The sequence below is a fragment of the Phocoena sinus genome, chromosome 8 (assembly GCF_008692025.1).
Source record: "Phocoena sinus isolate mPhoSin1 chromosome 8, mPhoSin1.pri, whole genome shotgun sequence".
In the NCBI taxonomy this organism is placed as follows: Eukaryota; Metazoa; Chordata; class Mammalia; order Artiodactyla; family Phocoenidae; genus Phocoena; species Phocoena sinus.
Genome location: NC_045770.1, coordinates 56,750,887 through 56,765,664, shown reverse-complemented (window position 1 = coordinate 56,765,664; position 14,778 = coordinate 56,750,887). Strand labels below are relative to the sequence as shown.

The 14,778-nt window shown below is 40.2% G+C and overlaps 1 protein-coding gene across 2 annotated transcripts in view; it reads left to right on the top strand.

Moving 5' to 3' along the window:
- Positions 1–9,036: 9,036 nt before the first annotated feature.
- Positions 9,037–14,778, top strand: part of UVRAG (UV radiation resistance associated) — a 330,820-nt gene continuing 325,078 nt past the window's right edge. For both annotated transcript variants that reach the window (XM_032641020.1, XM_032641019.1), the window contains exon 1: positions 9,037–9,365. In XM_032641020.1, coding sequence (XP_032496911.1) covers positions 9,249–9,365 — 117 coding nt within the window. In that variant the 5' untranslated portion in view covers positions 9,037–9,248. The remainder of the gene's footprint in view (positions 9,366–14,778) is intronic.

Here is a 14,778-nt window from a genome sequence, read left to right as displayed (position 1 = left end):
GCTGACATTTTTGTCTCTCAAATCATTCCCTCCTTTCTCATCCCTGATAACATATACGAATGAGTGTGGGATCCAGCCTGTGACATTGCCCTTACCAGCTGCATTATCATGTCACTTAACCTTTCTGAACCTCAGCTTCCTCATCTGTAAATGGGAATAATCGATATTCCTGAGTAAATGAGATAATAGGTATATAAATATATGATATAAAAATAAAATGTATTCATCCAGCTCTCTCAACAGGAAATAATAGCTGTGATCATCGTCATCATCATCATACCCTTAGGGGGTCTCCCGGACCTATTAAACTGAGCTCCCTGTTTCCAGGCCTCTCTCCAGCTTGCTGTTCCTGCAGCAAAGTGGCCAGACTTCCTTATTTTCTTTTTAAATAAAAGCTTTATTGAGATATAATTCATGTATCGTAAAGCCCATCCTTTTAAAGTATGTACTACAGTCAACTAATCTATGACAAAGGAGGCAAGGATATACAATGGAGAAAAGACAGTCTCATCAATAAGTGGTGCTGGGAAAACTGGACAGCTACATGTAAAAGAACGAAATTAGAACAGTCCCTAACACCACACACAAAAATAAACTCAAAATTGATTAAAGACCTAAATGTAAGACCGGACACTATAAAACTCTTAGAGGAGAACATGGGAAGAACACCCTTTGACATAAATCACAGCAAGATCCTTTCTGACCCACCTCCCAGAGTAATGGAAATAAACACCAAAATAAACAAATGGGACCTAATGAAACTTAAAAGCTTTTGCACAGGAAACTATAAACAAGACGAAAGGACAACCCTCAGAATGGGAGAAAATATTTGCAAATCAATCAGTGGACAAAATCTCCAAAATATATAAACAGCCCATGCAGCTCAATATTAAAAAAACAAACAACTCAATCAAAAAACGGGCAGAAGACCTAAATAGACATCTCTCCAAAGAAGACATACAGATGGCCAGGAAGCACATGAAAAGCTGCTCAACATCACTAATCATTAGAGAAATGCAAATCAAAACTACAATGAGGTATCACCTCACACTGGTTAGAATGGGCATCATCAGAAAATCTACAAACAACAAATGCTGGAGAGGGCGTGGAGAAAAGGGAACCCTCTGTTGGTGGGAATGTAAATTGATACAGCCACTATGGGGAACAGTATGGAAGTTCCTCAAAAAACTAAAAATAGAACTACCATACAACCCAGCAATACCACTACTAGGCATATACCCCGAGAAAACCATAATTCTAAAAGAGTCATGTACCACAATGTTCATTGCAGCTCTATTTACAATAGCCAGGACATGGAAGCAACCTAAATGTCCATCGACAGACGAATGGTTAAAGAAGTCGTGGTACATATATACAATGGAATATTACTCAGTCATAAAAAGAAATGAAATTGGGCCATTTGTAGAGACGTGGGTGGACCTAGAGCCTGTTATACAGAGTGATGTAAGTCAGAGAGAGAAAAACAAATATCATATATTAATGCGTATATGTGGAATCTAGAAAAATGGTACAGATGAACCGGTTTGCAAGGCAGAAATAGAGACACAGATGCAGAGAACAAATGTATGGACACCAAGGGGGAAGTGGGGTGGTGGTGGTGGTGGTGGGATGAATTGGGAGATTGGGATTGACATGTATACACTAATATGTATAAAATAGATAACTAATAAGAACCTGCTGTGTAAAGAAATAAATAAAATTCAAGAAAAAAAGGAATAAATTTGAAAAAAATTGAAGTATATAATTCAGCGGGTTTTAGTATATTTGCAAAGTTGTGCATCAATCACCACTCTCTAATTCCAGAACAATTTCATCACCACCAAAAGTAATCCCATACCAGTTAGCAGTTATTCCTTATTACCCTTCCCGTCAGGCCCTGGCTAAAAACTAATCACTAACCTACTGTCTGTCTATATGAATTTTCCTGTTTTGGACATTTTCTACAAGTGGAATTATACAATAGGTGGCCTTCTGTGTCTGGCTTCTTAGATTTAGCATAAAGTTTTCGAGGTGTATCTGTGATGTAGCATGTTCCACGAATCATGTACCATTTGTCCTTTGGAGCATGAAAATTTTAAATTTTGGTGTAATCAAATTTATCTAGGTTTTTTGTTTCTTGTTTTTGTAGTGTGTGCTTTCATATCTAAGAAGCCACAGCCTAATCCAAGGTCACAAAGATTTACTCCTATGTTTTCTTCTAAACGTTTTAGAGTTCTTAGCGTCTACATTTAGATATCTGGACTATTTTTTTAATAAAGTTATTTATTTTATTTTTGGCTGTGTTGGGTCTTTGCTGCTGCGCATGGACTTTCTCTAGTTGCAGTGGCGGGGGCTACTCTTCATTGCGGTGCACGGGCTTCTCGGCTTCTCATTACGGTGGCTTCTCTTTGTTTCAGAGCATAGGCTCTAGGCATGCGGCTTCAGTAGTTGTGGCACCCGGGCTCAGTAATTGTGGCTTGAGGGCTTATTTGCTCCACGGAATGTGGGATCTTCCCGGACCAGGGCTCGAACCCGTGACCCCTGCACTGACAGGATGATTCTTAACCACTGTGCCACTGGCGAAGCCCATCTGGACCACTTTGAGTTAATTTTTGTGTATGGTTGAGGTAGGGTCCCACTTCATTCTTTTGCATTTCCATTCTTTTGGATATCCAGTTATCCCAGCACCGTTTGTTGAAAAGACCATTCTTTCCTCATAAAATTGTCTTGGCACTTTTGTCCAAAATCAATTGATCATAAATGTAAGGGTTTATTTCTGGATTCTCAGTTCTATTCTGCTCATCTCTATTTCTATACTTACTTTAGTAGCACACTGTCTTGATTAGCTTTGTGATAAATTTTGAAATCGGGAAATGTGAGTCCCAACACTGTTCTCTTTTAGATTGTCTTGGTTATTCTGTGTCCCTTGCATTTCCATATGAATTTTAGGATAGGCCTGTTAATGTTTGCAAAAAGGCAGCCAGGGTTTTGATAGACGTTGCATTTGAAGCGACAGATCAATTTGGTGAATGTTGCCATTTTAACAATACTAAGTGTTCTGGATGTTTTCCCATTCATTTAGTGGTGTTTAATGGTGTTTGTAGTTTTCCATATACAAGTCTTGCACTTCTGTTAAATTTATTCTTAAGCATTTTATGGTTTTGTTGCTACTGTTAATGGAATAGTTTCCTAATTTTGTTTCAGATTGCCGCGTTAGTGTATAGAAATACAATTGGTTTTTGCATATTGATCACGTATCTTGCAACTTTACGGAAATTGTTTGTGTCAAATGCTTTTTCTGCATCTGCTGAGATGATCATATGGTTTCTGTCCTTTATTCTATTAATATGATGTATTACATTAATGGATTTGTGTATGCTAAACCAATCTTGCATTCTTGGTAAAAAAAAATTTATATGTTTGGATTTAGTTCACTAGTATTTGATTCACTAGTATATTGTTGAAGATCTTTATGTCTATATTTATAATGAATAAGGGATATTGGTTTGTAGTTTCCTTGTCTTTGCCTGATTTTGGTATCAGGGTAATGCTGGCCACATAGAATGATTTGGGACGTCTTTTCTTCTGTTCTTGGAAGAGTTGTGAAGGATTGATGTTAATTTTTCTTTAAATATTTGGTAGAATTCACCCCTGAAGCCATTTGGGCCTAGGCTTTTCTTTGTGGAAAGTTTTTGATTACTAATTTAAACTCTCCTTGTTATAGATCTCTTTAGATTTTCTTTTTGTTCTTGAATCAGTTTTGGTAGTTTGTGTGTCTCTAGGAATTTGTCCATTTCATTTGATAATCTAATCTGTTGTCATACAATTGTTCATAAGCTTCCCTTCCAATCCTTTTTATTTCTGAAAGGCTGGTAGTGATGTCCTTGCTTTCAGTCCTGATTTTAGTAATTTGAGGCTTCTCTCTTTTTTTTCTTGATCAGTCTAGCTAAAGATTTGTCAATTTAATTGATCTTTTCAAAGAGCCATCTGTTTACACTGATTTTCTCTGTTCTTTTTCTATTTTTTATGTCATTTATTTGTGCTTTAGTGTAAATGTATTTAGCGTATTTTCCTCTAGTATTTCCTCTGAGTTAGTTTGCTCTTCTTTTTCCAGTGTCTTAAGGTGGAAGTTTAGTTTATTAATTTGAGATTTTTTTTTCTTGTTTAATATGGGTGAGTTATAAGTTTCCCTCTAAGAACTGCTTTAGCTGCATCCCACAGTTTTGGTGTGTTGTGTTTTTGTTTCATTCATCTCAAAGTTTTTTATAACTTATCTTCTGATTTCTTTGTTGACCCATGGTTATTAAGAGTATGTTGGTTAATTTCCATGTATCTAATATTTTTCCAAATTTCTTTTGTCATTTATTTCTAATTTGATTTCATTATGTTCTTAGAACATACTTTGTATGATTTCAACCCCTTTTAATTTATTGGGACCTTTTTAATGACCAAACATATGATCTATCTTAGAGAACATTCCATGTGCATTTGAGAAAAGCATGTATTCCACCTTTGTTGGTTGGAACAACAAAGATGGATTAGATATCTATTAGGTCAAGTTGGCTTATTGTGTTGTTCAAGTCTCCTTTTCCTTGTTGATCTTCTGCCTAGTCGTTTTATCCATTACTGAAAGTGGGGTACTGAAGTAACCAAGTATTGTTGTTGAACTGTTTATTTTTCCCTTCAATTCTGCAAGTTTTGCTTCATATATTTTGGGACTCTGCTGTTATGTGCATATGTTTATAATTTTATATCTTCCTAATGAAGTCACCCTTTTATCATTATAAAATATCTTTATCTCTAGTAACAATTTTTATCTTAAAATCAGTTTTGTGTAGCCTGTATTAGTATAATATAGGCACCCCAGTTCTCTCTTGGTTACCATTTGCATGGAATATCTTCTATCCTTTCCCTTTCAACCTATTTGTGTCTTTAAATAAGAAGTGTGTTTTTGTAGACACAATAGTGTTGGACTTTTTAAAAATACATACAGTACTTCTACTTTCTGCCTTCTGATTGGAGCGTTAATTACATTTAATGCAATTACTAAGGTAGGATTTACATCTGCCATTTTGTTGTTCTTTCTCACCTTCCATTCCTGCCTTCTTTTGTGTTAAACATGTATTTTCTAATATATTATTTTAATTCTCTTGTTGTCTCTTTTACTGTATATTTTTGAGTTATTTTCTTCATGGTTACTCTGGAGATTACAACTAACATCTTAATTTAAAACTATCTAGTTTAGATTAATACCAACTTAATTTCTCCATCTTTTGGGCAGGCTGGCCTGAGAGAAAAGAGGGGCAGGCCACACATAGGAATGGTGTGATGGGTTAAATGCTGACCCACAAAATAATATGGATATGTCCTAATCCCTGGAACTTGTGAATGTGACTTTATTTGGAAAAAGTCTTTACAGATATAATTAAGGATCTCAAGATGAAATAACCCTGGATTATCTGGGAGGGCCCTGAATCCTATGACAAGTGTTCTTAAAAGTAAAAGAAAGGAGAGACACAGGGAAAGGGGAGAGGCCATGTTAAGGAAGCAGGGACTGGAGTTATGTAGCCACAAGCCAAGAAACAACTGGAGCCACCACAAGCTGGAAGAGGCAGAGAAGGATTCTCCTTAAGAGTCTTTGAGGGAGTGTAGCCCTAACACCACCTTGATTTTGGACTTCCAGCCTCCACACCTATGAGAGAATAAATTTCTGCTGTTTTAAGCCAGCCAGTTTATGGCTTAAACTAATACAAACAGTGACCTTCAATCTTCTAGAGGGGTTGTGCCAGTGGATGGCAGAGTCTGGTCTTCTTATCCGTGAAACATTTCACTTTACTTGGGGTAGGCTGCAAATCTGACGCTTTTTTCTAATACTTCTGAGAAATTCTCATTTAATGGGTATAATGGGATCACTAGGAGGAGAAAAATAGGAATTTCCCCCACCCCTTGGCTTCAACCACAATTTTTATGACAAACTTCTGCCCCGTATATATTCTAAACTTCTTTTGCGTAATCCTGTTTTTCTTCCTTGTAACCTCTTTTTCAAGCTATTTTTCACCACTTATTGCTTAGGGAGTTTTGGTTTGTGTATTTTCAGCTCATATTTTATCATGCATACACACAATTGTATCTCCTACACTTTTTACATAACATTACAATGCCCTTACGCACATTTATAAAGCACCTTTTCTCATTTCTAAAATACCAAATGATTTTTGAGATTTCTAATTACTTTTGATGAAAATCAATACAAAGTATTTTTTCCTCTGATTAAACACAAATGATGTATTTTTTAAATTTCCTGTATATGATATAGAAATATATTCTGAGAAAAACATGACTTCACTGTAAAAATAAAATTTAAAATATATGCTATAATACTCTTTTATTAGAGGCAGTAAAATGTAGGATTAACAACATTGGAGTTAGACTACTTTCAAACCCCAGCTTAAAACTCAAGACATGTGACCTAGGGCAGGTGACAGAAATCTTGCTTTAGCTGTCTAATCTCCAGCACTGTGGTGAGTGTACACATGAACTGCTTACAACAATGCCTGGCACAGGGACTTCCCTGGTGGCCAGTGGTTAAGAATCCGCCTGCCAATGCAGGGGACACGGGTTCGAGCCCTGGTCCGGGAAGATCCCACATGCCGTGGAGCAACCAAGCCCGTGAGCCACAACTACTGAGCCTGCGCTCTAGAGCCCATGCTCTGCAACAAGAGAAGCCATGACGATGAGAATCCCACGCACCTCAACGAAGAGTAGCCCCCACTCGCTGCAAGTAGAGAAAGCCCGTGCACAGCAACAAAGACCCAACACAGCCAAAGGAACAAACAAACAAACAAAAAAACAAAAATGAAAAAGAAAAAAAAATGATAGGTAGCATTTATTGAACACTTAGGAGACTATTTCAGTTTTCTGCCATACCCCTAGGGGTGAGTGCCAGCTCTCCTAGGGTTTGTGGCATGTAGGTGGAAAAGTCTGAGAAGTGTTATTTACCTCAGTTCTGTATATCTGGTGTCTAGTAATCTGCCTGATGCAGAGTTGAACCTCAGTAAAGGCTTGTGGAAAATCGCTCCTGCTCTCTGTGCTGGAACATCCTTTCTTCCCTCCCTGCCTGGTGAACTCTTATTGGTCTCTCAATACCCAGGTTAAATGTCACCTCCACTGTGAAATGTGACTGTCTTCTCTGGCTCCCACAGTCCCTGGACTTCTTCAGACCTAGCACTAAGCCCCTTGATTTGGGGCTTCTGGCCTCTAGAGCTGTGAAAGAACAATTTTCAGTTGTTTTAAGCTAGCCAGTTTGTAGTAATTTGATACAGCAGCCTCAGGAAACTAATACAGCTTGGAAACAGACAAATGTTTTCTGTGAAATTCCACCAGATCTTGGAACCAGGTATTTGGGATTTCTCAATTACTCCCTTCTCAGCAAACACCTGACTGCATACCCTAGGCTCTAGCCATGTGGAACTACTCAACGTTTCAGAATAGGAGACGGTGTGACATACATCTTAGCCAGCTCTGGGATCAGATCCAAAGTGTCTTCAGGCTTTCTGAATACCCTAGAAAGATAGTATGCTTACCTTTTATTAAAATATTTTTAGTGCAATTATTATATACCAGGTCCTGCACTGGGCACTATTCTTAACATTAATTTACTTAATCCCCACAGCAACCTTGTTACTATTTTACAGATGGGAAAACTAAAGCTGAGAGAGGGAAACTGGCTTGCCTAGGAACATATAACTAGAAGGTGGCAGAGCCAAGATTCCAAAAGTTCCTGATTCCTGTTGTGTCTGACTCTAAAACACTGTGTTCTTTCTGCTAGGTCAGTCCAGGTGGTGGAGAAATTCAGTCTAAGGGGGAAAAAGGCAGATCATTATTCTTCAGAACGACTCAATGATAGGTATTACAGAAGCAATTGCTATAAATGCTATCATTATGATCAAGGAGGTCTTCATGGAAGAAGTGGCTTTGGAACTGTGCCTTCACTTCAAAAACACATGTCCTGATTCTCTGCGAGGCACCGGGAATCCAGAGATGAATCAGACAAGGTTCTTTTGCTTGAGAAATTCAGTGTGTAAGTTTGTGTGTTTGCAGGAGGGGTATGTGTGGCTGCACATGTGTGTTACAAACTTATTAAAAGACAGTAGAATGCAATAGAATAATCAGGAATGTAGTAGAGGCAAGTTTCCTAACTCAGGGTCTCACAGTGTATCTGAGAAGCCTTTTGGGATCCCAACCCCAGATGAGATTTGATGGGTAAGTAAACATTAGTCAGGAGGAGAAAAGTAGCAAAGGTTTTTCAAGAACAGCATAAACACCCCACTCACAGAAGTTGAAACAGTGTCCCGAGGTGCCTGGCTCAGCCTACCAGTTAGTGGAGTGTGAGGAGGGGCGGGGACTTGTGGGTTGGAACTGGTCGTGGGTGGAGCTGGCAGGACTGCCCGACAAGTTTCTGGTCTTGGTGCATCCTGCGTGGTGGTTTTCTGTCTAACCATAAAGTATTCCTTTTCAGTCCTCACACGTTGACAAGAGTCCCTCAGGAAAAGATTACTCGGGGAAACTGCAGCTACAGACCGGCCACCAGCACCCAGCTGGCGCCAAATGCATCCCCGCCCTCCTAGGGAGGCCGGTTACCATGGCAACTAGGTCAGGGCGGAAGTGGCTCCTAAAACTGACTCTCACTAATCAGGTGACTCTCCTGCCTTCTGCACGTGACACCAGAGCCCAGGCGCAAGGTCTACCTAATCAGACTCCGCCCCTCTTTTCCTTTACTGACAACTGACAGCGACCTCGAGCAATGGTCCTTGCGGCTCCCCCAGGAGACCCCGCCCCGTGGTAGTGGAAGAACCAATTAGACTGGGAAAAAATGAAGCAACGCCCCAGGTTTTACCTCCCCTTGACAGACGCAATTTAGGCCATCCCTGGATTCCTCCGCCCCCAGCCTGTTCCTGCCGGCGATAGACAGACCTTCTGCCCAATAGCGCGTCCGTTTTCTGTGATTGGGTCCCGCCCCCGTGGGAGCTGAACCAATGGGTAAGCCAGGTCTCAGCGGGTGGTGGGGGTTGCACTGCGGTAATATGGCTCTTCCTTAGCCAGCGGTGGTGGCCGGCGGTGGGGTAGAGCGGTTCTGCCTCCCGGGTGGCTGGTTTCTGGGCTGCAGGGGCTCAGCGGGTCGTGACTAGGCTGTGGTGGCGGATGCTGGAGGAGCGTCGGCCCCGCCGCTTGGCGGCTCCCGGGTCAAGATGAGCGCTTCAGCGTCGGTCGGGGGACCGGTCCCCCCGCCGCCCCCGGGCCCGGCCGCCGCGCTGCCTCCCGGTTCTGCCGCGCGGGCCCTGCATGTGGAGCTGCCGTCTCAGCAGGTAACCCCGCGGGCTCGGGGCGCTCGGGAGGGGCCGGGAGGAGGCCCATGAGGGGACCCCGTGGGCGGCGGGCTGACCGTGTACCGGCCGGGAGACCCTGAGAAGTGACCGGGAAGAACTCTGAGGACCAAGGAGGGCTGTCCAGAGGTCTTGGGAGGGGAGGAATCCAGGGATGGCCGAACCTCTCGGGGATCCTCGAGTCCCAGGAGACATCCCGTTACAGGAGATGGGCTGGGAAGAGGCGGGAAGGGACCCAGTGAAACTCCCGGGGGACCCTCCTGTCCCACTCCGTAGGGAGCTGGGGATTCCCTGGCGCAGACCCTCCCCTTTATCCCTCTTGGGAAGGGACCCGGGGAAGCCCCGGTGTCCCAGGAGAGACGGGGGAAAGCGCTTTTCCTTTCTCAACTCACTGACTTGCTGACAAACCAATTGATACTCTGTGCTGCAGGCGAAGTGAGAAGTCTTTAGGGTTTCCAGCATTTACTTTTAATCTCTCCTTATTATGAAGTACTCCCTTAAACTCTCAAGCAAAATCTTTTGGGACTTTGGGTTTCCTTCCTAATTCTCCGACCCCCAAGGAACGCATTTTAGCAATTTTGGGGGAGGGTCTACTGCATTCCGTCAAATGAGTATCCGTGGAGGCACATTTGCTGTATATATTCATGTCTTCCCCCCATCCTTTAGCAAGGCAAAAAGGGCTTCTTGGATCCAACTTGGATCCGTCCACATTGTAAGCGGATAATAAAGAGGGAACACCGAGTTTGGGGACTTGACAAAATTCTTTGTATCACCCACCTATCTGTAGAGTACTTCTTCTTTCCTTCTCTCTCTTGCCTTCTTGCTCTCCCCCAAGAGGAGACTTTGCAGGAGCTTTAGCATTAAAGAGACGGAAAGAAAGTGCCTTTCATCTTCCCGCATCCACGAAGAGGACCTAAGAGAAACGGTCAGTCGTTGAGAATTCACCGTGTTGGGTTTGTGCCAAGTGCTCAGCTGGCTGGTAGTTGATTTAACCTCACAACTCTGGGAGGTAGCTGTTTTTATTAGCTCCATTTTGTAGTTCAAGAGACTGAGGCTTACGTTTGTAAAATCGCTTGGCCAAAGCCTTGCCATTAGTGAGTGGTGGGGCGGGCTTTCAGAATCCAGCCTCTGACTGTAGCCCCAGCACGTGGTTGTTGTGCTGCAGACTTGAACAGTCTTTTTCTCCACCATCTCCACACAGGACAGAGTTCTTTCCTACCCTTCCTCCAACTTCCCATCCCTGTCTTAGTACTTAGGAAAGAGTCAGATGGAAGAAAGCAGAGGCTGAGGACAGAGGGGGGATGGGCAATGGGATGGATTTGAATACAGGAAAGTGTGGGGATGTGGGGACCCCTAAAGGGAAGGAGAGCTGGAGATCAGAGCTACAGTGGTGGCCATGGAGCTGAGTTGTTTGCAGAAGCAAGGGCTTTCTGTGCGGTAGAAGAGGATATAAAAGACTGGGGTAGCATGGGCCCTGGTTTTGGGGCGCTGTTGGGAAGGGAGTTTGTGGAGGGTATGAGTTTGAGGGTCCTGAAGTTTGGATTGTATTTGCAAGGTGCTGGGGGGAGAGTGAAAGTCTGGTGGGAGAGACTAGCCTCTGGAGTGAGCATTAATGTGAATTTTCATGTGTGTGGCGGGAGGTGGACTGTGAGAGTGGATACTGGGAGAGGCAATGATGGACACTGTTACAGGCATCCTGGAGAAATCCTACAGGAGTCAAGAGCCAAAAGGGGTTTAGTTTGGGAGAGCTTTGGGAAAGTGTGGGATTAGGAAAGAGAAAGCATCATTTGTTTCATAGAGCCTGTTCTCTGATAACAGTTCCCAGTTTAACATTGGGGGAAATAATCCAAACAAACTGTCCGTGGAATAAATCCAACTGCATTTGTAAGCGTTTGTCCAAGTTTTGGATTTGTGCCAAGGGATATATAGTGGCTTAAGTGTACGGCTGAATGCTCTGTGATCGCTGAGTATGGTATTTACAGCTTTCTGGGGGTATCATCCTTCTTGAATTCTTGGAAGGCAGCCTGTATAACAAAAGCACTTTACTTTTGCTCTTGACATTAATTTCGCTTTCTGGGTCAGAATGCTCAAGTTTTTAGGATATAAATATATACCATTTAAAAAAGTAAACATTTTTATTAAAGGGTTATCTGTATACAGTGAAGTGTACCAGTTATTAGTACACAGCTTGATGAATTGTCACAAAGCAAAGAAAGTTGTGGAAGTACTACCCAGATTAAGAAGTACAAAATTATTACCATCCCAGAAGTCCCCCTCCTGTTCTCTCCCATCTCTACCTTTTCTTTGTCTCCAGAGGAACCACTATTCTGATTTCTAACATAAGAGAAAAGCTTTTGCCTGTTCTTGAACTGTATATAAATGGAATCACGCAAAATGTATTCTTCTTTTGCTCAATATTGGTTATGAGAATCAGAGAATGTGTGTGTGTGTATAAAAACTTTTTTCTTTTAGCGTTAATTTGTTGTCTTTTTTTTGCCTGTGGCTTTTGCAGAATTTCAAATGTTTAGATAAATTGGAAATCCAGTTAACTTTCTTTTGAGTAACACTTTGAAAATTGTGTCATTTTAATAGATTCCATGCTATTTGATAAGATGTCAATATTTCTAAACAGGTAAACAAACCTTGTTGATTTAGGATTTCTACGATAAAGTTGATTATTTCAAAGCATAGATTCAATGGTTTCTCCCCGCCACCCCCAGCCTGTTTCTAAGGTAGGGTTTTTCAACTTCAGCACTGTTGACATTTTGGGTGGGTAGGTGGGTCTGTAAGATGTTTTGTCACCTCCGTGGCCTGTACCCACAGTATATAGCAGCACCATCTCAGGCCTGACAGTCAAAAATGTCTTTAGATGTTGCCACATGTCTCTTAGGGGGCAAAATTACTTCTGGTTGAGAACCACAGTTCTAAGGTATATTTTTGTTTTAGGATAGAGAGTACCCCTGCTATTATATACTCATTTATTCCAGTCTTCATTAAGTCCCATTGATTCTAGTGGCTGTATTGTTTAAAATATTAATTTACTGTATATTAGTTCCAAAAGTATTGGACTCCTCCCTACCCCCAATCTGCCTCCAGAAAAAGGTTTATTTTGTTTTGGCTCAAAGAAAGCCCGCAAAACTGTAAGACCTAACTTATTTTTCTTATTTTAATCCACTTTTCTTTTTTTTTTTTTTTTTTTAAGTAATTTATTTTAACTAAAAATATTTACTCACCATTCTTTTGATTGGTCAATAGTCAGTCCTTGCTTTCCGTTTTTCTTTTTTTTATAAAGATTTTTTTGGATGTGGACCATTTTCAAAGTTTTTATTGAATTTGTTACAATATTGCTTCTATTTTATGCTTTGGTTTTTTGGCCCCGAGGCATGTGGGAACTTAGCTCCCCAACCAGGGATCGAACCTGCACCCCCTGCATTGAAAGGTGAAGTCTTAACCACTGGACCGCCAGGGAAGTCCCAATCCACTTTTCTTAAAGAAAAAATTTAGTTAACACTGCATAACTCCTGAACCTTTACATTTATGAGTACTAACTACAGTCCATAATATTATAGCTACTTGATTATGTCAAATGGGACTACTACTTAATTTTGCCTCCTTTTTGCTTCTGTAGGATTTTGCTTTACCTGTAATTTAAGCCTGAACTGGTCACACATTTTGAAGATTGTTTTTGCTCTTTAATTTTTGGTTGAGGTTTGTAATTAACTAATGAATATAAGCTCATCTGAAGAATAACTTCGGCATTTTGAAATAAAAATTGTGTTTTTTAGTTGAGGTATTTATTATGTCCTTAAAAGTTTGAGAGCATTTCTTTCTTTCCCAAAGGCTTCCTCCTTTGAGTATAACCCAACTACATTTCTCAGATACTCAGAGCTGGGGAGGCTTTTTAGTGATTTTTTAGTGACCCTTTTTGGGTCACTACATACATAAACACATAGTTTTGCATGCAGTTATAGTCCTAACCTAGTTTAATCCCTTCCATTTAAAAAATTTTACAATTCATTATTATTTTTCTTAGACAGTTGTCATCAGTATACATACATCTGCTACACATTTTTGTATAATAATGTTTAGTTATGTTTGTTTAACCCCCATTGGTAGACTTTTGGACTGTTTCCAGTTTTTCTGTGTTATTTTGTTGCAATGAATATCCATATACAGGTATCTTTGAAATCATTCACGCAAAGGATATTTACACGTACACATGTATACATATATACACATATACACACACACATATAACCTACATACACATATACATATTTTTTGTTATTTAAATTTGTATTTCTTTAGTTATCAGTTATGTTTTAGTAGCTTCATTTATTGTATGCCAAACACTGTGCAAAGTATATGAACTCTATCCTTACACAACCCTACGAGTTTCAATATTTTTGCATAGATTTTTATAGCATTTTCATTTCTTTTGTGACTTGCTTGTTCATGTTCCTGGCATTAATTTTTCTGATTACTTGCTCATGTTTTTTATTCATTTAAAGAGCATTTTTCTTGTCTTTTTATGGGAGGAGGTAGGGAATATTAGTGCTGTTAACCTTTATCTCCCTTGAATTTTTAAAAATAGACTTTGTTTTTTATTTTATTTTATTTTTCCTTTTGGCTGTGCACACAGCTTGTGGGATATTAATTCCCCAACCAGGGATTGAACCCGGGCCCCCAGCAGCGAAAGCGCAGAGTCCTAACCACTGGACCGCCAGGGAATTCCCTAGACTTTAATTTTTAGAACAATTTTAGATTTACAGACAAATTGAGAGGATAGTACAGAAAGTTCCCATATACTCTATACCCATTTTTCCCTATTTTTAACATCTTCGTTAGTATGGTACATTTGTTACAATTGATGAATCAGTACTGATACATTATTATTAACTAAAGTCTATATTTTATTCAGATTTCCTTCATTTAAAAAATTGTGGTAAGATATACATAATATAAAATTTGCCATTTAAATCATTTTTAGGTATAATTCAGTGGCATTAGGTACATCCTCAATGTTGTGCAACCATCATTACTATCCATTTCTGGAATTTTTCATCATCTCAAACAGAAACCATACTCATTAAACAACTCCCCATTCTTCCTTCCCCCAGCTCCTGGAAAACTCTGTTCTACTTTATGTCTCTATGACTTTGCTTATTCTACCTTCTTCTTATAAGGGAATCATACAATATTTGCCCTTTTGTGTCTGGCTTATTTCATTCAACATAATGTTTTCAACATTCATCCATGTTGTAGCATGTATCAGACTTTCATTTCTTTTTAAGGCTGAATAATATTCCATTGTGTTTATATACTACATTTTGTTTGTTCATTCATCTGTTGATGGATCCTTAGTGTTTACGTAATACACTTTTTCAGGATCCCA